This window comes from Ambystoma mexicanum, chromosome 3p (genome assembly GCF_040938575.1).
Source record: "Ambystoma mexicanum isolate Mex_15411 chromosome 3p, UKY_AmexF1_1, whole genome shotgun sequence".
Taxonomy (NCBI): Eukaryota; Metazoa; Chordata; class Amphibia; order Caudata; family Ambystomatidae; genus Ambystoma; species Ambystoma mexicanum.
The window spans coordinates 599680412-599708404 of NC_090925.1; the positions used below are offsets into that span (position 1 = coordinate 599680412).

At 45.5% G+C, this 27993-nt stretch overlaps 1 protein-coding gene across 1 annotated transcript in view; it reads right to left on the reverse strand.

Moving 5' to 3' along the window:
* The window catches only part of KCNS1 (potassium voltage-gated channel modifier subfamily S member 1), a 501402-nt gene that overhangs the window by 227900 nt on the left and 245509 nt on the right, over positions 1 to 27993 (reverse strand). The window contains exon 4 of the mRNA XM_069651358.1: positions 24186 to 25175. Within this exon, the coding sequence (XP_069507459.1) occupies positions 24186 to 25175 (990 nt within the window). The remainder of the gene's footprint in view (positions 1 to 24185; positions 25176 to 27993) is intronic.

Consider the following 27993-nt stretch of genomic DNA (forward strand, 5'->3'; position numbering starts at 1 on the left):
GTCCTAGAGGGCCAATGTATGGGCCATTCATCATGGCTGTATGGGTGCTTTTTGTTAGCACACATTTTGGCGCACATTTTTTTCAGTTCCAGGGGCGCTACCGCCTGCTTTCTTGTGGCGTACTTGTTTGGCCCTGTGCGCGCCTTTGACCGTGCGCTGGTTTGCCCTATTCGATTCCATGAATACGGGTTGTAGGCGAGCGTGTGGGCGTTCCGCGCACTTGCCTCCTGTACTTCCCCCGTGACGCCCATATTTTCACGCGTTGTTCCCCATTCCGAGTGTTACGCCCCGTGTTCCGCCTTCTTTTGTGATGTGCGCCGCGCTATGTGCGATTTCGCAGTGACCGTGGCGCACGCTGTTGGATGACCTGTGCGCCGGCGTGTGCGGCGCACATTTTTAGCGCACATCCAATGTTTTTCTCTCGCACGGACTTCCATGAATCGCTGTGCGCTGGTTTTCCTGCGATTTTCGCACTTGCACTGCGATTCGCACGTTTTGGCACCTCTGCGTGGGAATTTTCGGCACACATTAATTCCATGAATCGACCCCTAAATATTTAGTAATTCCGAGTGCTATTTTATGGAACTGCAAAGGTTTTAAAATCCGATTTTCCCTCCCATTTCGTTGGCGAAGGTCGGATTTTAATTCTGCCTATTATACCTGACTCCTTGCTGCTCCTTTCTATCCACTCAAAATTCGATTAATAGGGGTTTCAGGGAGCATTGCAGGGGGAAATCTTAACTCAGGTGCTATCTACCTGAACAGTAAAATTGTTCCCATTCATTTGTGCTTTGGATATGTTATAGTAGAAGGTCAAAATAAGTGTATTTCATCAGTGTGCCTTGTAATTATCACCCCATTGGTGATTGCTACCCAATATTAAATTTGTATGATTTTCTTTGAATTTAAAATAAATGAATAAATATTGTATTACCACCCACCGGCCTGGTTCATGGTCCATTGTGACTCGGGGTATTTGTAAAAGGCGGTGTGAGATGGGTTGGGGGCCAGCTCAATCCGAATTCTAGTAAATTAAGTAAGTGTTTTAATTATGCACTGCATCTTACGCTAGTGGAAAGAGTCATGGTCTGGTGTGTGACACCCAATTAGATTCCTTAACAGCATGGCCAAAGGCCGGGCCTACTGGCGTGGTCTGGTTGTGTTTTAAAGGCTGTGTCCGCTGCCCATGCCCAAAGGTCTGGAAGTGTTCTAAAATAATACCCAGTGGGTCCAGCCAAAGACCATGACTTGTGGTCTGATAGTGTTTTTTTGAAAATGGAGAGTTCTCAAAGCCTGCCATCTTTTATAGATAACAATACCACTGTCAAAACAGGTATGAATTAGTCTGTGATTGATTAATGTCTTTGAGCGATGGGTTGCAAGTGTTTTAAAATATAGAGTGGGTACGGCCTTTGCCATGGCCAAAGGCCATGGCCAGTCGTTTGGTAGAGTTTTAAGATGGACAGTGAGCACGGCCCAAGGCCAGGGTAAGTGGTCTGGTAGTGTTTTACAATGGACAGTTCTCAAAGTACGCTAGTCTTTTATACATAACAATTATTATTATTTAATTTTTTCAGCGTGCAACATGCCCACGGACCTCAGGGCACACAAAAAACCTAAAACGACAAACACAACAAACCAGCGTTCAAAAACTGGAAAGGGAGAATACTACAAAAGCTGCCTATCTAACCTGGGTTAAGATTGCAGAGATGGTGCTTGACCAGTTTTTTTAAGAGATGCAGTGTACCAGACGATTTAATGGGTCCTCGTAGAACCTATCACAGCAGTGGAGCCTGGACATCAAAGATTATACCATCAAATCTGACTAGCTTGGATCTGGGTTGAAGACAAGTAGGGTTGTCCGAGGATCACAATTGGCGTCCCGGTTTATGGGCCTTCAACTGATCCTTAAGGTATTTAGGGCTTGCATCAGTCCGACATTTATAGACCAGGGGCAGAATTTTCTGTGTAATCCGATGTGCAATAGGGATTCAGTCAATTTTCCTCCTGGCATTGGCGACGTGACTCCCCCTTGAGAGACCATGAATGGCGAGAACTGCACCATTTTGCACAACCTGAAGCGAGTGGAGATTAGCCTGTGAGGTACCCGCCAGGAAACTGTTGCAGTAGCCATATTTCCGAAGGCCATGGTCACTGGTGAGGAAAAAAAATCTATGGAATAGCAAAACGCTTGAAATTTCAAGGAAACAACTTTAGTTGCATGGACATTAAGGCGAGAACGTAATGCAACAAAACCCCTGAAATTCAGCTAAAGCCACCTTAACTTCACACCCCTGTTGTGCAGCCTGTGACCACAATGATGACATCACTGGTGACATCACTAACTACATCATCTATGACATCACTGATGAAATCTCTGATCACATTACAACACTACCGCTATGGCCTTTGCCCACGGCCTTTGGCCATACCCACTGTATAGTTTAACACATTAAGGGGCCACTAGCCGTGGTCAGTGGCCATAGCTGTCACTTGTGCCAACTGTATATTTTGCAACAGTAACTGGACACTAGCCAGGGCCTTCGGCCGTGCCCACTGTATTTTTCACAAAACTAACCAGCCACTAGCCATGGTCTTAGGCCATGGCCAGTGGCCACGCCCTTTGGCCACCCCCCCTGTATATTATAACACAGTAAGAGGCAATAGCCAAGGTCTTCGGGTGTGTTCACTGTATATTTTACTATACTCCCCAGCCACTAGCCATGGCCTTTGGCCATGCACAGTGTCCACAGCCTTGGCAATAGCAAAGGCCACAGCCTAAATTGTTATTCAGTTAATCAAAACCTTTATTAGCTAAGTCATACATTATATTATGCCTGCTGCCATCACAGATATAATCAGTGTGAACAGTGATGTCACAGTGATTCCATCAGTGATGTCATCTGCGATGTCATAGGCAATGCAATTAGTGATGTCACCAGTGAAGTCATCAGGGATGTCATATGTGATGTCATCAGTGTGGTCATAGGCTGCACAATAGGGGGTGTGAAGTTACGGTGGCTTTTGGTGAATTTCATTTTATGTTTTTTGCATTAAGTTCTCACCTTAACATACCTGAAACTAAAGTGTTTTCCTTGAGTATACATATAGGGAGGGAGAGAGGGTGTGTGCAAGGGAGAGAGAGGGAGAGGAAAGTCTGGCATGAAACATACCCTTACATTTGCTACCTTTTTATTAAAAGCAAAATTCACTTTTATACACTCTCTATTCTTGGACCAGGTCACTCTTGCCCCAGGCTTTCAATCCCAGAATTTACATTCTGGAATTGTACCTGTAGTGGAACTCCTAGATATGCCCTGGCAAATACACCAACAAACTTCCAGGACTCTGAGGAGATTCTAGATCCCTACTCGCACCCAATTTTGCACTCCAAATCTTCCTTAGAAACACAAACCAAATATCACAACACTGCACCTTACCACATATTGTCCTTTCTCTCCCCAGAACTATGGTCCATCCAATTGGACCCATGCTAACAAAAACATTATTTCCCTGCTGCATACCCCCTCGCTGTGTAACATCTGTTCCTCGCTTTCCTATCCTCTTATCTTGCTTATTTTTTCTTCCTCCAGTAGAGTTAGTTATGTATTCCCCAATATGCCAAACAATCGACAAGTTAGGGGCTCTTAAACTAATACGGCAGCGATTTGGTGCAGCAGTAAAGTACATTAACATAACAGCATAGGATAAAATAACACACCATAACATAACTCTGTGGACCACAGGTCTGTCTAGTTGCCGGACAGTCTACTCAATAGCTGAGCTGTCTCTGGGAAGCTGTGCCCACTTTGTGGCTGTTGAATGTGGGAGTGCCGAATGGGGAAGGGCTAGCGATTCTATCTTTGAATGGTTTCCCTAATGCACTCTGATCACTGCTGCCACTTGATTGCAAATGGCTAGTCCCTCCGCGTTTTTGGCAGCACCACAAATCGTATTGTCCTGGCACAGCTGGTGAACACATTCCCATTAAAAGACAAGCCATCAAAATATGTTCGTTAAACAAGCAAAAATTCCCACAATAACAGTCTGTTGTTTTTTATGTATTATTTGAGATCATATCAACATTTTCTTTATTCCTATAACAACCCTACAGAAATGTATGTTTATGTTTCCCCTCAATGTAAAAGAGGAATATTCTCCTAAAATGTTCTTTATATACAGCAAACAAAAACAAGATCATGAAAGATCTGAACAGTTCCCGGGAGGGCGGGGACTGATAGGCCTGTGACTATGACGTTTTGGACAAGGAGTAATGAAGAGTACCTGTAAGAAATCAAAACAATCGCAACTTATCTGCCTTCTTAGTCACGTTCCTTATCTTTGAGGATGTACCCAGGAGTAAACCGATTTTTGGTTTTTACAGACATGACACATGTATTGTATGCCACACAATAGTTTATTTTATACACTAGATCATGGCAATGTCCTCATGAAGATACAGCAGACCGAACATAAATCATAGGGACTATGGAATTTGGAACACCCCCACATCACTCTGAAGTGCTGTATGTTTGTGTGAGGAGTGAACCACTTTGCAGCGGAGATATCTGTCAACGTGACTCATGCATGCCCAGTCAAAGAGGAGGACATTGATTGCCTCTGGTATACCACCATGAAACCACACTTGAACAGCCAAGTAAGCTTTTCTGATTATCAAAACCAATACTAAATGCGCTAACCGTAGGTTTAGTGCCCTTTCCAGCTCTTCCGGCAATATAAGCTCCAGCAACAAAAAGTGTCTGTGTACCAGACATACATTGGTAAACTACTGGTAAAATATGTCCTGTGACATGTGTAAAGGAGTAGCTATTTTTGGAAGGAACCGTAATGCTTACCTAAGAACGACATTCTCTGTAGAATCTTTAAGTAGGGTTTCTTTGAGACCAAAGCCCTTAATTCCCCTGGTCTTCGCCCTGATGTAATAACTGTTAAACATTTTGAGTGAGCCTCAGAAGTGGGACTTCTACTGTGTGCTCAAATGAGCTCTCATTAAAGCACTCAGAGAATTAATGGAAGGACTAGGATATGAGTATTTGGTCTAGTATTCTCAAATCCATCAAGATGCCAGCCTTCCACCGCTGTGGCTTGGGAAATGCGCCTCCCCCCCAGTTGTGTCTCAGTGCCTGTATAGCTGCCAATTGCCTTTTTAATGTAGAAATGGGCAGACTCAAGACAAACCCTAATTGTTGAAAGTTGAGCCCCGGGAACTGGTTACAATCATGGGCAAAGGCATTGGGCCTCATTATGAGTGTAGAGGTGTGGTAGAAAAGTGGCAGTAATTCCGTTACTGCCACTATTTTGGCAGGAACAGAATTACTGCCACTTTTACCCCACTCCAAAAATCGGGATCTGACCTTGAAGTGGAGGATTTAGCTACAGCATGATCCAGGAGTAAATCCTCCACGCGAAGGCCAAAAATCTGCAGATTTATCACGTGTTATTACAGCTCATTGTAAATCCTTCAAAGATCCCCAGGCCAGACTTGGAAGCAATGGGAACTATGAATGACCGTTCCAAATTGGAGATACGAGGATCACCTCCTTCCGTTCTCTCTGTACCTCCAGGAGGACTCTGGGCGGTAATGGGATGGCAGGGAGCACATACACGGGGTCGAACAGCTACTGGAAAGATGGAGCATACTTCTGCCATGCCAAAGGACAATGAGGGAACGTGCACTAAACTTTCATAGAGAAGAGAGCAAACCGATTCCAAACAGGTCCACTCAGGGAGGATCACATCTTTTGCATATTTTGGGGAATAAAGGCCAACGAAGGAGGGGGATATACCTGAATGTTGCACCGGACAAGTGAGTGTTTGCTAAATGTTTGGTAGGGACACCACAACTCCACCCAAGCAAGAAAAAACTGGGAAATTCCTACCTGGGCAGTAAGAACCACTTCACAAATACATTGACTCATCCCCTCATCTAAACAAACTCATGGGATGATCTCAATTAACATAAGTTAGTAACGCAGGCACTGCAGTAACATGCAAATGCAATCTGTGATGGCACAGACAAAACACGTGTATGATTTTAAATAGCTCATAAGCAGCCAAAAAGCATATCTAAGGTATATGCACAGGAGGAGGCAGATGCAAATTTTCAGGTTTTGCTGGACGCAGGATGGAAGAACCGGAGTCATGGAAGCCAGTATGATTGGCTATGATTTTATCATGAAAATGTGGCAAATGATAGTACTTCAGGTTCACTTTCACTCTTAAGTGTGTTATGATCTATAGCTGCATGTAATTTCCTCAAGACCACATCTGCACGGTCCCAAATAAAATGTTATTGCAGAAAAAGGAAATCTTCTTGCGGTTTGAAATCTTATAGGGTACTTAATTTGATTCAAATGTTTTGTTGATACTTTAAAGAGAACAATATGAAAAAATAGTTTTTTAAAGATTGATTTTTTTCTTGAACAATAAAAAACAAATCCTTCTTCTTTATCCAAAACAACCCATTTAATCCTCTTAGTTCTTCCCAATTAATTTAACTTAAATGTGACTGCCTTTTGGACCCTAACAGTACATTCCCTTTAATTTGTGTTTCACTTGATGCATCATTTTATTTTTAAATAGTGCATCTTCATGTACATCCTCTAGTGTGCATTTTGGTTTGGATCCATACTTCCTCTTAAATTGAATTAGTGTATCCTCTTTGATTAAATTTCACTAAATACATTCTCTCAATTAGATTTCAGTTTTTGCAACATTTTAATTACATTTCAATGAATGCATCCTCTACACGTGTTTCACCGTTCCATAAGGCTCATCAGTAGGAGAAGTGGTTTGTTTGAACCTGTAATACCAAAAGCTGAAGACATTTCTTTTTCTATTAAACCTAGAAACACAAGAAAACTTAAGGGGGGTGGGGGAATGATTGTTCAAGTGTGTAAGAACACGAGGATAGACTAATCCAAACTAAGAGGATGTATGAATCTAAACCAAATGAACAATAAAGGATGCCCAAGAAGATGCACCATTTGGGAATAAGAGGATGCACCATTTGGAAATAAGAGGATGCACCATTTGGGAATAAGAGGATGCACCATTTGGGAATAAGAAGATGCACCATTTGGAAATAAGAGGATGCACCATTTGGAAATAAGAGGATGCACCATTTGGAAATAAGAGGATGCACCATTTGGGAATAAGAGGATGCACCATTTGGAAATAAGAGGATGCACCATTTGGGAATAAGAGGATGCACCATTTGGGAATAAGAAGATGCACCATTTGGAAATAAGAGGATGCACCAACTCGATCACAACTTAAAGAGCAACGCAACAGGCACTCACATTGAAGTTAAATCAAATGGGACGAACGAAAAGAATTAAATGACTTTTTTTTCGATTAAGAAGAAAGAAAGAATATTTTTTTCATTATTCAAGAAAACATCCATCTTTGGAAAATTACTGACTGGCCCCTTTTTTCATATTGTTCTCTTTAATGTATCAACAAAAAATATGTTTGAATGAAATAATAATAAGCTCAAGATGAACCAAATGAATGGCAGCGCTGTGAGACTGCGTCAGTCGCTGGCGTGGCAGCTGCGTGTCCAAACTAGAGGCGTGAGCCGCGGCATGACTGCGGTAATCCTGTATTTGGTCGGTGGAATGTCACGTGCAAGGGTTGAGAGTGCGGCTGCTGTCAGGTGGTAGAAGATACAGCTGTGAGTCGGGCAGGGGGGAAGGAGAGAGGAATGGATTAGATGAGGCGTCTGTCCGAGGAGTTTCAAAGCTAGGAGGAACCTTTTAGTTGAATTCTGGAGTTCAATCGGCATGGCATTTTTGTTGAGCTATTGGTCACCAGGGCGATGAGTTCCTTCTTCTACAGTTAGTTACAGTTATTGCAGGTGGGTGCAGGGCGACCAACCATACGGTTTAGTCTACCATATTCCTTGGTTAAGGCAAAGTGCATGTGCGGATGTGTCATGTTGGTGAGAGTAATCAGAGAGGATTCCATCTCTGTCCATGTAATGAGGGGCGCAAGGAGATCTCCCAGACCATAAATGCCAATCTATTCTACCCTATGTACCGTACTGCTCCTAGATGAACCACAAATGCAATTGTCTATGTAATTACTTACCTTCTTTTGTAACCAGCAATGTCCTATATATGTAACAGCACCACGATGCCCTTGGGCCGATGTGCGCTTTAAAAATATGAATAAATAAATAAATAATAAATAAAAAAATCCACTGATTCCCCTGGTTGAGGCACTATCATCGGGAGTGCCAAGTTGGCGGGAGTAATACTCACACGCACGCAGCACCTTTCATGGTAGTGCTTCCTCAGCTCAGGAATCTGCATATGTTTGCCTATGAGGCTTTCCTCAGGCGATCATGATAGGAGCTCTTAATTGGTGCTTGGTATACTAAAATACTTTCCCTTCTGTGTAGAGAGTAACACCTAAGTGGTTTCTCTTTCCCAGCTGCATGGTGCCTCAATTAATTACAATCTACCACAGAAATACCAATGAGACTTAAGACGATGGGGTCTGTTATTAGTTTCAGAATATACATGTTCTTTTCAGCAAAGAAAAGGTATAAACTTAAATGCACACTTAACTAAATTAGCACACTCTTCTTAATTTAAGCCATCCAACAGTTAATTTGTAGATCAATGAGGCTTTATTTATGATCAAAGCAGGTCCTGTTCATAAAGAACAAATGGACCTTCAAAATACTACTTTCTCCTACTGCGGTGGCTCAGAAATGAATCTTAATGCATCTTCAGAAAAGATCACATAGGTATTCTGTATCAGCAGTCGGTTGCTGAGGCTATTTTTAACCTTATAGGTTTATTTCAATAGCGACAACTGGCTTGACATTACAGCGTGGAGCTGTTGATTCAAAGATTCCCTCATGGAGGCGGGTATTTATAGATGCTGCTGCCTTCATAGACTCATCTTTCCTCCAATCATCATCTGTACTGCCAGCTGGCTAAATGCAACATTTCTTAGCGTATTATACATTTATGTCATGATTTCCATTCACTGCCAACCTCTCAGGCTTTGATGTCTTTTCCAGGGAGCTCTACTGGGAACAACCTGTCTCGTCAATGTGTCACCAAAGAAACAGGCTTCCATGCCTTGTGTGCTGTCTGCATTTAATGGCGCCCAGTCCAGCAGGAAAGTAGCCTCCATTGAGACAAAATATGTGCTGCTTCAAGTGAGCCCAATGCTGTTCCTCTAAACAGCCTGTGGATGTTCCATTCCAGTGGCAGCCTAGTCTCTCAGTTCATGCAAGATTAGTCCATCTTCAGTGTTCATTACCCCACTCACTCACATTGGAAATAACCCGGAGAAAGTGTAGGTTCAATTCCCACCAAACTAGTAATCATTTTTTGCATTTGAAATAAATAATGCACAGCATTCATTATTCCCCACAATTATCAGAGACACTGCACCATTTCTAAAGCTCAAAATCTCGCTTTCACACTAAACAAGGAATTGCCATGCTATGCTGTTTACATTACATTTTTAGTCCCATATGCCAACAATTCCAGGAGGTTCTTTGCCTGAATTTTAATTATGACAGTGTGCATGCAAGCAGAGTCTATAACTGCAAATCCATCATACACTGGTAGGGATAGATATTTTCAGAATGCTGACAGTCAACAGCACACCATTCATACAGGCTACATCTGCTATGATGAAATGGTCAGTTCTCATGTATGCTTATTTTGCCTTCTGCAGACCCAGAAAAAGCTAGGCACTGGGGCAGGGAGCTTTGCAAAACGAGCAAATATAGGCAGACAAAGGCCGAGTATAGAGGCCCATGCCCCTAGCCTAGGGAAAGAAACGCTGGGGTAACTGGGGGCTGATGGATTTCTTGCACCACACATTTTTAGAACTAAATTTAATTGCTTAAATTATTCATGCGAAAAACTGGTACACAGAAAGCAACAAAGGGTTAATATCGGGGGGGAAAGTCTTCCGAGCAATAGGTATTGTGCGTATTCAAAGTACTGTGGGCTCTAATTCCCATCAAAGTGGAGAAGGTTTTTCATACTGCTAGGCAATCAGATTTGGATTTTTTTATATACGTTTTTCTTATGAGTGGTTTAGGACTCTGAGGCCGTGCTCAATGGCCACAACAGGTGGTTTATAGATGTCCAGGGCATGGCCATTGGGAATTCCCACGGTTAAGTCGCACGGGGTATGGACAGAAGCCATGTCCAGTGGACATATCTGATCTCTAGGAGGTACTTTGAGCAGGGCCAAAGGTCATGCCTCAGGCAAAGTGTCCATTATTGTCCTTACAGGACGAGTCCAAGGCATTGGCAGAGGCCACATTCAATTAAATGAACGTCGTGGATGTCTTGGAGGTGCCTGTGGCATGGCCATATGCCATGCCCCAGGTAAACTGATCCCTGGGCATGGCAGCAGGCCTCTCCCATTGGCACAATGAGGCTCAAGGTGGGACGTCATTTGGGGGTTGCCAGGGGTTGCAGCTGCAACCCCTGAGGTTTCCTTGCTAGCCCTAGCATTTTTTGTAAAGATGGATGCTCCTGGGCTGTGGCCAGCACCATGTGGCTCTGTTTCTGGAGTGTCTGGCTTTCTTGTTCAGGCCTCTTGGGCCTCTGGGCCTCTTAGAAGAAAACAGGTGTAACACTTTGAGCAGTGACCTAAATAAGAAAGAATAGGAATAACATAATGTGCCTTTCTGGAATTCTATACAATAATTGCTAGACTCATTAAAGGTTTATTTCAGGCACATTTCAGCGGCTCAGGCACTGATTTAGTTTGTTCTTAAACACCTAAAATCCACAATGCAAACAAAAACATCAAAAAAGCATTTAGAGTGGAATAAGCATCCATTTCAGACTATGTATTTTGCTTTTCGCAAGTTGCAGTTATAGCCTGTTTTTTTTCTGCCGTGGTCTTTGTTACGATCATCAGAAGACATTCCATCTCAGTGTCCTCGGTCACTTGACAAAATCCTTGTGCCTAAAAGCTTGTGTACAGTGTAGAAATGTTTGTCCATAGCACATAAAGTGGCCCTTGATTTAATTGTGCTACAATTAATGCTTTGTTGTAATGTGTCTATCTTTCCTATCTCCATGGCATGCTGTTCAGGATGTTTGTTTGCATGTATGAGGTAACAAGTGCCCAGAGTACGGGATGCCGTGTGAGTGCACTGCTTTCCCTGCGCTACTCTAAATTCTTTAATACACAGTTATGAACACTCCCTATGGTATGTATTTTGCCAATCTCTGAAGCCCGAAAAGCAGATCCACGCAGGCTTGACATGTGGCCCACTTTGCACCAGACCTGCAGATGAAATGCCCTGCTGTTAAATCTCAGTTACCAGTTCAATGGTATCCACTAAAGAGTGTAATTTGCTTTCTGACTGAGAAAATTCAGACATGTAATTGCTCATTTTACTAACACCGGTAACATAACTATATCCGGTAAGATAGCTCGGTGGGTTGAGCGCTCGCTGCTGCAATGTGTGTGTGATCGCAGGTTCCAGGTTCGAATCCCGTAATCCCTTATGGGGTCGATAAATGAGAACCAACACAGGTTGGGTGATATTGCATGTATATTTGTTCTATATAAAGCGTTTAATAGCGCTATATAATAACACCTCATTACCATGTGCTTTGGACGTCTGCTTGCATTCACCATCATTTGGCAATGTGGGCCTGTTAGGGAGAATTCTCAAACATTTGCTAATTGCCTCCAATTTAGAGACCCCCAGCAACTTTGCTGGATTTTGAGGACTCGATTTTTTTTTACCTGGAGAGAATGAGACCCTATTTTCTACTTTCTCATGTATTTTGTTGTGAGTTTATACACTGTGTTTCTTTTTTGTTGTAGAGTCTAACCAACTTCATAGGCATCATCTTTTCCAGCTGTCACAAAGCATCTTCAGTGCAGTGCTACAGGGAAGTCCTTTAGATTTCCCTAGGTTTAAATACCTTCTCTGGGATCAATTACTGTTTCCCAGAACAGTGGAGTGCAATTGACTTCACTTAGTCCTGTACATTTCTAGACCCAGCACACTCTATCTTACAATAGAGTGCTTGAGGGGTTACTTAGTATCCCCTATGTCTAGTTACTCATGTAGCATGTATATGTTACCCTTTCCTCTCAGAATGGCTGGTGGCAGGGGTTTTCCAATGAACTACAGTGATTTACCCCGACCGTGAACTGTTCGCAGCACCAGTAACGTTAAATTGCGGGAGCCATGTTTTTCAAGAGGGCGCCTGAGCCTCCTCTGTTAAAACGGTTCCTGGTCATCTTTTTTCACCATTTCTTTGTGGAAAGGTCCTTTGAGTTTTTCTCTGCGTGCCAAACCAGGTTTGGTCTCTTTGTTCATTCGCCTTTGGCGGGCTTCAGGAGTGAAACCCGCCTCTGGCGCCAGAGTGTCTGGGGTAGGCAGGAAGTGAGGGAGATGCCCGAAACTCCCTGTGCTTAGTCTCCTAGGAGACCCAAATGCACTCTGTGGTGATTGGCTGGCTGACTGTCCGGCAATGACAGCCACCCTGCTGGGTGAGTGACAGCTAGGCTGGACTGAATGGGAGAGAACTGAATAAAAGGCGAGTCTCTTGGCTTGGAAGGCAGAGTCGACCACTGGATGAAGGAACCGAAGAAGAGCTTGAAGAGGATGGCTACTGCAACTCCTGGACCGTTGGTTTGCCCAGTGAAGCCCTGCTGCAGGCCTGAATCGCCAATTTCTCATCGACAGAGAAGCCCTAAAAAGGATAACTTCTCCCTTTGAATTGGTAGGACCAATCAACTCCCAAGTAAGCCACCTGGACACCCATCTCCGAGCTGGTTGAATTTCCTCAGAGTTGCTGCAGGAAACCGTAGAGCCAGGGAGAGGGACACCAGATTGGGTGCATTGCTTGTAAACTGGCCTAAAGCTTTTGGAAGATCCTCCAGACTCCCGCAAAGCAGGACTGACCAAGCATGCCCCCCCTCAGTTGAGTGTGGGACCTCAGATGTGAGGAAAGTCCACCTTGACAGCCAGGAACCACGCTTATTGCTATTTGCTGTACCACAAGGAGCTGAAACGCAAACAGCCCCTGAAAGTAAAGTTTACAGGTTGCTAGCTTTGACTGTGCCAGCGCAGTGCAGGAGTCCCATGACGTCCTCCCTCTTGTCCCCACGACTGAGGCCCAGGAACAATGAGATCTGCAGAGCTGCATAGGAACAGAAGTCTACAGCTGCATATTTTCTTCTTTACTAAGGTACTGTAAAACATGCCTAAAAGAACTTACCTCTTACTGTGGAAGTGCTTGTAACTTCTGCAACTCACAAGCCTAATCAGCTTGTGGCCCTACATTTGATTCTCCTTGTTCTCAAAGACTCCTAAGAACTTGTGCAAAGACTTTTCCATTTGCTTACCTGACGTGCTGCATCCTATACAAAGACTTTGGCCTATTGACTTTGGCTTAGCCTATTGCATTGAATGACTTCTCTGGGCTATCTGAAAGTATTTGCCCTTCTTATGACTATTTGTATTTCTTGTGTTTTAATAACTTTTGCCTTTTATTTATTTTTTTAAGAGTATTCTGTATGCCAAAAGTAAGGTATTAATGTCCTCCAGCACCCTTGTTACTGAAGTCACCTTTGGGTGTAGGTTGTGTCTGTGGGCCATCCCAAAAGGGCCTTGTCTGATCCAGAAACTCAGAGTGTGCAGCTTGTGTGTTACTATTCTATTGCTCCCGTCTGAAGAAGGCTTTATGACTGACTGATAAATAAATTAATAATTGTTTATGCAAAAAACCTTGAGTGTAAGAGTTTATTTGAATACCTGTAACTGTGAATCTTTGTGTAACTCCACTACAGCTCACATTTCCACTCTTGAGATAAACCTGGCTGCTCAACACGCTACCAAAACTGTGTAGTACAAGCTTATACCAAAGGCTGGGTTGCCTATACCTGTAGTCATAGTTGTTTGTATTGATCCCAGAGGGTACTGCATACAAACGTTGCCTAACAGGGCCTCTACACACTGATATTAACGATACAAAGGTGATCCATTCTTTTATGAAATGTATATCACATTACAGTCATATCGTAACCATATTTTTCGTAATGTACTTAGGAACAATGCTATGCGATGCTACTTTCTGTTTTGTCAAGGGGTGAAAGGCTGTGTTTCATCGCTTCCCCTGATGTCACTTTGGGGTGGGGTCAAATGACATCACTTCCTGTGATGTCATCCGAGGTCAAGGGTCATGTGATCTCACTTCCGCTACCCCAGGCATTTTGGTGAAAGGACATCCCTGGGCTCAAGAAGGTTGCCGGGCGTTGGCCAATGGCCATGCCCTTGGAAAAGTGTCCACTGAAGCATGGGCATGTGGGGTATCTAGGAGGTACTTGGGCCATGTCTTTTGGTCATGCTTCATGCAAAATGTCCACTGGACATGCCATACCCAGTGGACACTATTGATTGCTGGGTGGCTGATGTGCATGCCCTGGGCAAAGTGGAAGCCGGATGGTATTAAACGTGCATTTCTGAGCTGTGCAAAAATGTTACCAACAAAAGATGTATGCATTTTTCTATTTTGAAGGATTTAGACTAGAGTAATCCGGCTGAATAACCTGCATGTGGAGCCAGCTGACAACATAAAGACACTTCATTTCCATTGTCGATTCACCAACTGAGCTTTGTCTTTGACCTGCAGCACAGACAGGTAGACATTATATAAACAGAAAGGTTTTAAGGGATTTTCGGAACGGGATAAGATCTGTCATATTACGTAGATGCCACGGGGGTTGAGGGGGGGAGTTCCAAAGTCGGGGGTCATAGAGCGAGAAATGCAAATCTCCTTGCAAGAACAGGAGGCTGGTGGAACCACTAGCAGCAGCAGCTTATCTGACGACCGAAGCGATCAAGATGGAAGATATCGAGTCAATTTATGGGCCAAATAGGAAAGAATTGTCTGATGCTTGAAAAGCCAGTGGCCAAGCCATAGACTTACTTTTTAAGACTGCTAGGTCCTTTTGACGGCAAACACATTTTCTTTGTAAAGGTTAATTCAACGTGTTTTAAGAATGAACTTAAAGCTTCAAGCCAAATCTGAGAGCAATATTCCAATATTAAGATATTATTTCGATGACTGCCTTTGAACAATAGCATGGACCATGTTTTTCAGAGATGTAGAGAATTGATAATGATTTTGACGCTTTTTTGTGTCAAGTTGAACCAAGCATGCATAACGAATGCAGTCTAAAATTGTACACACTCTTTTCTCTCTCTCTCTCCCTCCGTCCGTCCCCCTTCTATCTCTCTCTCTCTCTCTCTCTCTCTCTCTCTCCGTCCCTTCTATCTCTCTCGCTCACTCACACACACACATGCACTCTGTCTCTTCTCTCTTTCTGTTGGGTGAAGCAGACACCATTTGTTTTATCATAACAAAGTTAAGGCAGAAACATAGATGTTAGCGAATGGTGGCAATCCAGATTTTGTTGGCTATGAGAAGATGGATTTAGATTTTTACACAGGGTATGTTCCTTTTGGAGTTCCCCCCTCCCTACTTTTGAAGATACTTTGCAAGAAACAGCCAACAAGTGTTTAGCCTTGCTCAGCCATGATTGTTGTGTAAGGGTCTGCAGAAAAACAAGGCTAAATTAAGTAAGATCCTGTCGTGCCCCCAGATGTACCAGTGCCTGATCAGCCCCTTTAAGGGAGATGCGGATACCTGCAATGAATTCCTTCGAGAATAAGGATGAAGCCCTGCATTTAGATTTATTTACAAGGTAAAGCGATGCCCCAGATCTGATGAAAAGAAAAAAGTATTCCCTGTCCCCAAGATTGAGAAGACTTGAAGACTCAGGTAAGCCACCTTGCCCCCTCTGACAGTAATCTACCTGTCCCCATTCCTCCCCAATTGTGAGAGAGTCATGGCTGATCCCTCACCAAACAAGACGCCCCGACATCGATCCCCCTTCTCTTTCGCTCTCTCACCCGATTTCTGTCTTTTACTGATTGGTGGACAAAAACATGACTTTCATTCTGCTACCTCTCCTCTTGAGAGATGTCCCACCACCCTTGTAAGGTTTATCTGACTACACTCATTGTCTGGGAATCCACACAGGGGAAAACCCGAGATTCTGTGAAATGATTCATTTCTTCGGATTCCATCCCCCTCTCAGTGAATGAAAACCGTGACACTAAATTCCCTGCTGGCAGGCACATACTTTGCTGATAAGCTAAATAATAATAGTTACATGTTTATATACTTCTTCATGCTCGATTTCTCCCGACCATAGGCTCTATAATAACGGGCATTATTATTTCCTAATATAATGTATCGACTTTAGAAGAATGAAAGGCTGAATCACCTCTGCCTGGATTCGAACCTATGACTGGAGGTTGCCGGAGGGAAACGCTTAGCTCACTGAACAATAATAGTTTCCTACAGTGGAATGACACCAGACCCACACATTTGAATGAGAAGTAGACCATTTTTCTTTGTATATTGATAAATTCTCAAAAGAAACCTACGACTGGTTTAAGGCTCTGGAGGAAGGGACACTCTTTATTCCCCTGCTCATGATGTTAAAGGTCACACAGGTGAAAAGACCTGCTCAAACAATTACGGAATGTGACTACTAATGAGTTTAACACAAAACACTGGATCCTGCTTGTGCGGCTGGCATTAAGTTAGTTTGGCAATATTGCCAGGGCAGATACTGCTTAATTAGTTTACTGTTCCCGCCACTTTGAAATATTACGAGTGTGGAATGGCAGTGTTTGTCCCTATTCAAAGAGTCCCTAGGCCTCCATTAGGGGATTTGGAGCATTCACAGCTTTCAATTCTTAGAAGTAAAGTGGAGGAGAAACGACCAGACAAGTGCAGGGTCTTTTTCCCTTCAAAAAAGGTAGCAGGCGCTCCTCTCCCTTCACTTTGTAAGTCCAAACTCAGAAACTGCTGATGCGGTAACCTGGCAGCAAATGCTTTACTACCACTTTAACAACATGTTGACTGCACCACCAGACGTATTATTAGGCCCATGGAAACTGCTGTGTGTAGATAGTCTATAATGCAGCCACTAGCTCTAGAGGTGCTGCTACCGTATGAAAAAAGGTATTTCCCCATAAACCTAGAAGGCCCACATCCCTGCAGCCGCCGGTGGCACAGGGGCTAGGAATGCTGAATCGTGCACCGAGACAAACTCCTACACTCTTCTTTCTTCCTGTCTCCTCTACACTGTCTTTGTTTCTCATTTTCGTCCCTACCTTCTTGTCTATTTTCTTCCCTTCATTTATTCCCATTGTATAGTTAGTTTCCTCTCTTTTTCCCCGACTTCCTTCACTTATTTCCTTGCTTCTCTCCTTCCTTCTTTCTTTTCTTCCCAACTCATCTTCCTTCTTAAATTCCTTCTTCTTTCCTTCCATCCATCCCAACTTTTAACTTCCTTGGTTCCTACATTCCATTTTTCTCCTTCCTTCCAATCTCCCCCTTTCCATCATCAGTTCCTCTTTCAATTTCTCATTTTCTATTTTCCTTCCTTCCCAATTCTCTTCCATATTTCATCCCGTCACTCCTTCACCTATGTTGTCCTTCCTCTGGAAGTGTCTTTCTTCTGCCATCCAGGTTTCTGCTATCCATTTTCCCTTTCTTTCTTCATCCCTTCATCCTCTTTCTGTGTTCCCCTTTCATCTGTATTCTGACTCTTTTTTCCTATTCTATTCCCTTCCCCTCCAATTTGTCCATTAATTATCTCCTCTCTCACTTTTTCTCTCTCTTTCTCTCTCCCTCTATCTCTCTCTATCTCCCTCTATCTCTCTCTCTCTCCTTCTACCTTTCTCTCTCACACCCACCAACCTCCCTTGGCCGCATGCAGACAGCCATTCGTTATGGACCTACCTGGAGGCCTGTGATCACGAGAGCACCTATGGGACTTTAACAAACACTTCCTAGATTTTTAGAGATACCTGAAGGTGTCTTACAATAGCCAGCAGAATTGTGGTAGGTTAGGCAAAGTGGTCTCAGCCCCCTACCTTGCCCCATCAGGGACAACTAGCTGCTCCCTTTTCCAGTCTGGGGGAAAATTGCATAAAAGGATCAGACCTCAAGAAAGCTGTATAGAAGCTCGCGAAAATGCACAATGAGTTTGTGTTTTCACTGCTTGTTTGCATAATTTACCTGCATTTAAAAAAGAACAAGTTACTTTCTTACCTGGTAACGTTCTTTCGATGGGATGGTCCTACGACGTATTCCAGATCTATGACAGTAATCACCACAGCTGTGCTGCTTCGTAAAATCTTTTGGCGTCTGCGTCCTGCGTCAATGACGTCGATAGGCTGTCCTCGAGGGCCTCCATTGTGCCAATGTCACCGGATGTTATAAGTAGGACGCACGACGCCCGTAGCCTCAGTTATAGTTTTTTCCCAGAACGTGTGGCACCAATCTTCTGCCAGTATGCCCACAGAAAGCCTTGCGGAAACGTAAGCTGCAGTCGCATAAGAAATTCTGTAGCGGGGCAGGTAGAGAGGGAGCGATATGGAATACGTCGTCGCCCATCCCATCGAAAGAACATTACCAGGTAAGAAAGTAACTTGCTCTTCGTGGGGATTGGGTCCGCCGACGTATTCCATATCTATGACAGACTCCCAAAGCAGTACCAACGTATGGAGGAGGGAAAAGAATTTAGAATATAGAAATTAAGAATGCCCAATTAAATTGCAGAGTAAAGGACCTCCTTGCCAAAGGCCAGATCCTGCCCATGGATAGAATCTAGGGAGTAGTGTCTTACAAAAGTATGGACTGAAGCCCATGTGGCTACTTCACAGATGTTACGAATAGTAGAGGCAGCCATACCCCTGGTAGAAGAGGCCCGTAAGCCTACCTTACATTCAGAAATTGCCAAGATAATCCATCTAGACAAAGTCTGCTTAGCAACAGCTTGTCCCAAACGCCTTCCAGGGTAACCTATAAAGAGCTGATCGTCCACTCTGACCCGGGACATGCGTGAAATGTAGAAACTTAAAGTTCTTCTAGGATCCAACCTATGGAGTCTCTCCTCTTCCTTACCAGGATGCGGAGGAGGATAAAATGCCGGAAGAATGACCTTCTGGCTTAAATGAAATTCCGAGACAACCTTCGGAAGAAAGGAAGGACGAACTCTAAGGACAACCCTGTCCTTATGAAACACTGTGAAGGGTGGCTTAACAGAAAGTGCCTGCAACTCACTCACTCTGTGAGCAGAAGTGACCGCAACTAATAACACTGTTTTAAGGGTTAACAGTCTCAAAGGACAAGAATGTAAAGGGTCAAAAGGAGCACCCATTGGAATTTTAGAACAAGGTTCAAATCCCAACCGGGCACCTGGAAAGGTAACGGCAGAAACACATTAGTGAGCCCTTTGAGAAACTGAGAAATTAAAGGGATCTTGAAATAAGAACACTCCTCAGACGAGTGCTTAAATATGGACCGCGCCGTCAGGTAACCTTTAATGGTACCCACTTGCAGGCCCTTGTGGGCTAACGAAAGCAAAAAAGACAGAACCTCAGGAATGTCGCATGAAAAAGGATCCACATTCTTAACCCTGCACCAGTCGCAGAACTTTCTCCAACGGCAACGGTACAGGGACTTGGTGGCAGGGCGTCTGGCCGAAAGCAACACCTCCATCACGTCTTCAGGGAGGTCCCAATCCTTATACCTCAACCTTTCAGAAGCCAAGCGTGAAGGTTGAGGGATCTGACCTCTGGATGGAGAACCTGAGCCCCATCCCGTGAGAGCAGATGGTCTCGGTAGGGAAGACGACGTGGAGGGCAGATGGACAAGTCGAGAAGGTCTGGGTACCACATTCTCCGGGCCCATGCCGGAGCAATAAGGATCATCCGGGAACCGAACCTCCATAACCTCTGCAGCACTTGCGGGATGACGGGGACTGGAGGAAACATGTACAGCAGTGGGAAGGACCACTCCACCACAAACGCGTCCCCTAAGGCTCCTCTTGGAGGAAATTTGCGCAAGCAGAACTTTCCGCACTTCCGGTTGACACTGGAGGCAAAGACATCCACTAATGGGGACCCCCAAGGGTCAATGATCTCCAGGAGAATCTCCTGAGCCAGCTCCCACTCGTGAGAGATCACGCTCTGCCTGCTCAGAGCGTCCGCCGTCTCGTTTTCGTCTCCGGCCAGATGCACTGCCGAGATCGAAATTTCCTGCTGGAATGCCCAGAACCAGAGCTGCATCGCCTCTCTGCATAGAGGAAGTGACCCTACCCCCCCCCCTTTTTGTCGAGGTAGTGCATGGCCACTGTGTTGTTCATCAGAATCAGGACATTCTTCCCTCGCACAGTCGGAAGAAAAGCCTTCAGAGCAAGCCTGACGGCTCTCAGCTCCAACAGATTGATATGGAGTCTGGACTCCGATGGAGACCAATGACCGCTGACTGTCAACTTGTTGGCATGAGCTCCCCATCCCGTGAGGGACGTGTCCGTCATGATCGTCACCTCCGGCCAGGGCACCCAAAATGGAGCCCCCTCATCAGATTGCCTTCGACAGCCCACCACAGGAGATCCTGGACAACCGAGGGCGGCACCTGAACGGGGTCTGACATCCTGCCGGAGGACTGAACACTGCATCTTGAGATCTCATCCGCAACCTGGCCTCTGGCACCAGAAGAATGCAGGATACCATGAGGCTGAGCAACCCCAAGAACTCGAACGCCGGGAGACTCTGGGCATGTTGAAACTTGTGCACCATCTGCAGAATGTGATGAGCCCTCACCTGGGGAGGTAAACACTGCCCCAGGGCCGTGTCGAGCACTGCTCCGATGAACTGGAGCCGCTGAGCTGGCGTCAAGTGGGACTTCTTTAAGTTGAGGGAGAAGCCCAGCTTGTGAAGGGAGTGGCAGGTGATGGACAGATGAGCAAGGACTTGCTCGGGAGAGCACGCCCTGATCAACCAATCGTCCAGGAAGGGGTAAACATGAATCCCACCTTTCCTGAGATACGCTGCCACCACCACCATGAGCTTGGTGAAAACCCTTGGGGCGGATGTCAATACGAACGGCAGGACCTGAAACTGAAAGTCAGAGTCGCCAACCGCGAACCTCAGGTACTTCTTGCGCTTGGGATGGATCGGCACATGATAGTAAGCGTCTTTGAGGTCGAGAGACACCAACCAGTCTTGGAGTTGAAGGGCCTGGAGGACTTGATAAAGAGTAACCATCTTGAACTTGTCCTTCCTGAGGAGCTTGTTCAAACCACGCAAGTCCATGATGGGTCTCAATCCCCCGTCTTTCTTTGAAATAAAAAAATAAGGGGAATACCATTGCTTGTTCCTCTCCGCTACAGGCACCATGTTCTATGGCGCCTTTCTCCAGCAGGGATTGTATTTCCTGCGCAAGGAGCGGATCCAGACTCTTCAAAGAGAGATTCCCTGGTGGATTGTCATGAGGCCTCTGCCGGAAAGGAAGACAGTAGCCGTGGGCTATGATCTCCAGAACCCACACATCTGAAGTAATGGCACGCCACTCTACAAGATGCTGCGCCAGCCTTCCCCGAACCGGTGAACAATGGGACATGGCCTCATGACTGAGCTGAAGCGGCTGCGGCAGTGCCTGAGGGCAAAGAGGCAACTGCCTGAGTGGCCTTGGCACCTCGAGTACCCTGTTTTCCACCTATGGAACTCCTATGGTGGCCCCTTTGACTTGCAGCTCCTCTCGATTTACCAAAGGATGAGTAATATCGAAAAGAACCTCCCCTCCATTGCTGTCCCCTAGGACAAAAAGGCGGAGGTTGACGAACTGCAGCGCTAAACGACTTCGCTGCAGCTTTAGAGGTCTGCAACCTCTCAAGGCTCTCGTCAGCCTTGCTGCCAAAAAGATGTTCACCATCAAAGGGCATGTTGAGGAGCCGGGCTTGCACATCCGGAGAAAACCCCAACTTCCGCAACCACGCAAACCTGCGTATTACGGTGCTCGCCGCCATGGACCGGCTGCCATGTCCAGACCCGACAGAATGGACTCACACATGGCATCCTTGCCATCCTGCACAATAGCAAGAAAACCATCCCGTTCCTCCCCTTCGGGAATATGATCAGCCGCTAACGAAATATAGTTCCACAGAGTGTGCGTGAAACGTGACAAGGCACACACAGAGTTGGCTGCCTGTGAAGCCATACTCCCTGAAGAAAACACTTTCTTCGCCCAGCCATCAAAACGCTTGTCCCTTTCAGGAGGGATGGTAGGGTACGACGCCTGCTTTGCTGGGGCCGTAGCCGCCTGCACCACCAAACTCTCTGGAGTGGGGTGCGTGGTCAAGTAGCAGGGGTCGCTACTGGCTGGGCGGTATTTTCAAGGCAAAGACTTGCTCACTGCCGGGAGACTCTCCGGGGCAGTCCAAGCTGCTGCCATCCTTCTCTGCAAGGCCATATGGAATGGCAGTACCGGGTCAGTTGGTGGACCTTGGTCGAGGATATCCGTCAGGTCATCCTGCAGAAAATCCACTGGTGGCGCAGTCCACCCCAAGTATTCCGTGACCCTAGACAAAAGGCGCCGGTACGAGGACTCGGCATGGGTGCCAGGCTCAGGCCTACAGAACTCATCTCCGGAGAGGTGTCCAGACCACTGGCGTTGTGCAACAACTGCCTCAGGTCTTCAATATGGCTGTGACCAGACAAAATCTCTTCAGTTACCTCCTCAGGAACCATACCTTCCTCAGACCCCTCATCCACGTCAGAAATATAATCCAGAGGCTGGAATGAGGGCACAGAAAAAGGGACAAAGACATTTTTAGCCTTGGCCAGAGCCTTTCTAGGGGGTTCCACCGTGCCACGGGGCACCTCCGACAAGCAGCCTCAAAAGGCGTTGAGGGCGTCAATGGAATCGACGTCGACGTCGAGCGTGGTGCCGACGGCTTTGTCACAGTCCTCGAGGGTGGAGCCCCGAGTGTGTCCTTCGACAGCCTGGGCGCCGAAGGCTTCCTCGGAGGTGGAGCCTCGAGAGAGTCCTTCGACGACCTTGGCGCCGAAGGCATCAATGTCTTCTTCTTTGAAGACCTCACAGGCTCTGACGGTCTCGAGGGCGTCGAGGACCGCAACCTGGAGCGGGCATGTCTAGAGCGACCATCCTTGTCCGACCGGGACCTCAAAGGTGCCTGGTGATTGCGACGACCACTCGAGCCCGGAGGCGTGAGAGTGGTGTCTCTAGCACGGTCACGGCCCGTGTCTTTCGACGGCGCGGACGGACCAGAGCCCTGCGATTGAAAAATCACCAACATCTCTGCCGGAACGAATCCCATTCCGCAGGAGTGGAGTGCTTGTTGGGACAAGCCACCTACCGACGGGCAGAGTCCTCGGACGAGGACAGGGAAGGCGACTGATGCTGGCACTTCTGTGAGTGCCTCGAAGAGGCAGAGGAATGGCAGGACCTACTCCTGGGCCGAGACCCCCGGACTTATGCCGACGATGCAGAGAGTCGCCCCTCGAATCGTCAGTCGAAAGCCCAGTGGATCTTGACTTCCGGGGCTTGGCCACCTTAACTACAGAAAGCTTCTTCTTACGCTCCCGCAAGGCCTTCGATGTAAGCGACTGGCAGTCTACACATTCATCCGTGTCGTGGTCCTCACCGAGGCACCAGAGGCAAGCGTTGTGCGAATCCATCAACGACATCTTGGACATGCAGTCCCGACACTTCTTAAAAACCGGCCGCGGGTGGAAGAAGACGAAGACATCATGGAATCCTCACAACGAACAGGTTCGAAGAACAGAAAGAACAGAACCAGAAGAACCGAGGCGTGCCGAGATCTCCGAAGCAAACACGTTCACAGAAAAAAACGGAACTGAGGCTACGGGCGTCGTGCGTCCTTCTTATAACATCCGGTGACGTCGGCTCGACGGAGGCCCTCGAGGACAGCGTATCGACATCATCTATGCAGGACGCAGACGGCAAAAGATTTTCCGAAGCAGCACAGCTGTGGTGATTACTGCCATAGATATGGAATACGTCGGAGGACCCAATCCCCTCGAATATATAGTTCTTAATTAGATGTGTAATATATACTTTTTTGCTTTAAAATAAGATTTTCTTGCGTTTACTCCCATTTCTTGTTTACTCCAACCTGAGAATGAAACCCGCAATGCCAAACATAACCATGAACCCCAAAACAATTCTGCATTCCTTCATGATCCTTTTCCAATACAGCTCCCAGGAATCACAGCCACGCGTAAATATTGACATTACCTTTAAGGTTGCTCCTAGCGACCTCAATCCAGTAGAGTGACGTGCCAACTTTAGCACTCGGAAGATTCTCATGAGACGGAACACCTGCACCACCTTCCCCAGGTTCCCGAGTTCGTAGCCACTGCCAATAGTCAGATCCACTAAAAGGGTGAAGTAAATCGGTAAAACCGAAACAATGTCAATCAAGTTCAGTGGGTGCTTAAAGAACTTCTTCAGGTTGGGTGCAAGGAACAAGCGGGAGGATACCTCAAAGGTGAACCAAGAGATGCAGATGTATTCAATCTTTTGTAGCACAGGGTCGTCTATCACGTTGTCGCCCTCATCGAGTATCTGATATTCAGACATGCTGTTGATGCACATGGTGGCTATCGAAATAAGCACCACACTGATGGACACAAAGCTGAAAAGTTTGCTGGGAATGGAATAGCCAGGGTTTTCCATTGTGAGCCACAGACATTTGCGGTAATGTCCACAGCACATTGTGTCGAAGTGAAGTAGTTCATGGTTGATGTCCGAGATCTCGTCGGGTGCAGTATCCACGCTGCTTGCCTCACTCTCCTCATCCCAGTTGTGAAACTTGGTCTCAAATTTGCGCTCGTGGAACTGATGGCTGCAGCAAGAGCCTAGGAAATACTCATTGATGCCCCAGTACTCAAGCTCTTGAGAGAAGGAATACACACAGAGTTCCTCCATGACATGCAGCTTCCCAGTCTTGTAAAAATTGAGCACATACAAGAAAAGTCCCGGGTTCCTATCGAAGTAGAACTCACTGGCGTTCACATCGTAGTCATCACAGATCTGAAGAATGGACTCCTCTGAACTGCAGGACACCAGGCGCCCGAGCCTTGTCTCTGGGAACTTGGAGAGAGCATTGGAGCGCAGTTTCCATCGTAAGCCCCCAACGTTAATGTTGATGACGTAATCCTCAAACTTTGGATCCCAGAAGTTTAATATGTCACGGACCATTGTTAGCTTTGGCATTCGATAATTCTGAAAGAAAGGAAGTAGCTTAAATGAAGACCTGCCTTGAATTATTTCAGAAATCAATCCCACTGTATGTGTCAAATATGGTCTATCTCAACCCTTCCTGTATTCACATGGGGTTTTGAAGGAAAAGATTATGGCAGGCATCACTTATTCATGATATTTGAACCACTCTATCATTTACTTCTCTGGCACTTCGATACAAAAGACAAATAAAATACCAGATTGTACAACATCTAATTACAATGGATGACCAGATATTTAGAACCATAACCGAGGCAATTTTCTAAATTCAATCTGAAAGACATGCACGAAGGACATCAAAGGTGACCCGTATCATGGCTTCAGACAGATTGATGAATATAGCAGAATGTCCTTCATTTCAGTGTGGCTTTCGGTATCTTTAGCCTCTTTCTGGATTATAACAACTACATCTTCAGCATTTGAAACAGTTTAAACCTATTCAGGAAGATTTGGGCTCTTTTTCTGCTTAGTGCTGGTCTGTTATAATGGTGACAAATTCTGATGCCAGCATTACAGGGTCACCGGCGTGCATCCATTACTTCTCTATCTTAATCTGCCTGAAACCATCACTTAATTTACGGTCTACGTTTTACCCTTTCCATCATACAATTTCTCCCGTTTTGTCTTCTCGATACTGACTTGCATCTGTTTTTTCGTGTCAGTTTTTGGGGCTATCTGACCTTCAAGCATCAATAAGAGATGCTTAAATGTACATCACACAAGTCTCTCCCTGCAGCTACAACCTGACTTGTACTCAACTCGTCTCTAATAAGGATCTAACAGGATCATCCTAGCTGCCAAGTGGCCCCGTGCCATGCGTGATGCATGTTGCATGCTTGCATGTGTTCGCCCATGTTTTCAATGGGAAAAATATACCTAGTCAAGGCATACAATGTGTAAAGCAGGAACTGGCTGGAGGGGGGCACACACGAAGCTATGTAGAACTTTTCATAAAACTGGGACGTTTGACTGCTTTGCTGAACCTTGCCAGAACAGGGGTCGAGTGCTCTAGATAACGGGGGCTGTCACCCGTAAAACGGTCACCTTCTCCGCTGAATGAAGTGACTAGTGGGTAGGAATTATCTTGAAGGTGGTTTCTGTCAGCTTTGCAACTACTTACGTTAGGAGCTGAACGACAAGATGAAAGATAGACTTGCAACTCAAGATGGAAGCTCCCACAGTCACGCTTAATACATTTCCGTTCTAGCATGCCATTCATTATACGACTCCCGGGATTGAGTGCACTGCAAAATCCCTGCGCATTTCGCAAAGCCTAAGTGAATTTGTATGATGTTAGATTAATTGGGCATTATTTATTGCCGATTAAGCTTGATTGTCTCTGGACACTTGACCCATGTCAGAAGAATTGCAAATCTCTAGTTAGATGGCACGTCTTGGATCCCATGTGCATTGCAATAGTGGCTGCTCCTAAACTGCGTTCTGAGATCAGCACATGGTCATACATCACAGGTAGGTCTGCAAAGTACCGTCCTGCAGGCATAAGGAGGCTAGTAGTTAGGGCAGCAAATTGGCCAATGCCCCAGCACCATGGAATTACGAAAAACGTGTTTGAAGGCCTAAAAACATTGAAATAACAAATGCAATATGGTCTATGCTTAACTTTATGGATTTCAATAGACAAGTTACTTTTAAGGAGTATCATATTCTCAGCCCACCATTTATTTATTGGATAATACCTTAGACTAGGAAAGCTCCAACCGCAGGTTCATTTACCACTGGCCAATCAATGATGTGAAGCATCATCGAGTGTATAATGGATGGCAGCGGTTGGCGCCAAGCAGACATTCTAATGTATATCATCCAGAAACACTAGACATGGGCTGCCACCAAAGGCGGCTTTCTGAGAAGAGGAATTCAGCTTTTAGCTGGGACACCTGGACGAGTTGAGGTACATTAAGTTGGGCAAAGATTTATGCTGGCTCAGCCAATGGGGTGTTTTGAAGCCCCCATGCTTGATTTGATGTCTTTACGGTCAATAAGACTTCACTCGCATGTTGACACCATAGTCGGCCACATAGAATTGCCTTTTTGTCGAAAAGACCAAACTGCAGAGCCAGGGAGAAACAGATGCAATTCATTAGACCCAAAGGGGGCTATACAAGAGTCTTAGCATTTCTGCTGCTGGTAGGCACTTCGCTGCCAAACCCCAGTAAAAGCTCATTAAACCTTAGGCCTGAACAAGCTTTGCACCAGAAATATTCATCTGTGCAGATTGCTCATCTCAGAGAGCTCTCAAAACATGACCACCACGCTTTGATCGTATGAAAAACTGTATGTGGACCTGTGCAAGGAGGATCAAGGTTACCTGATTTACCCGTCCCCGGAATCATGTGATTTGGTCTCATAATGATGGATGGCTCACCACTGGAAAGCTGGTGAAACTGATGGCCGAAGAGGAGTGGATGTGGAGTATTGGACCAACAGGTTCACACTGCCACTGGTAAAGGCAAGAAGTGAAAAAAAGATATATGGCTGCTGACATAGGATCTATGAAAGGGGGCGGCAACCTTTGGCTCTACAAAAGGGTTTGGACTACAACTCCCATCAGCACTAGGCAGCGTAGCCAATGGCGAAGGATCATGGGCGTTCTGGACCAAAACATCTGGCGAGCTACAGGTTGCAAAGCCTTTATTACGAAGAAGGAAAAGAAGAAAAAACTAAATTAAGCAGGGATGGAAGAACAGGACTAATACTAAGAAATGGTCGAAAAAGAGGCAGTGCTTGCTTTTATCCATGTTGCAAATTAATTATTATTTATTATTATATCATGAGAAGCATT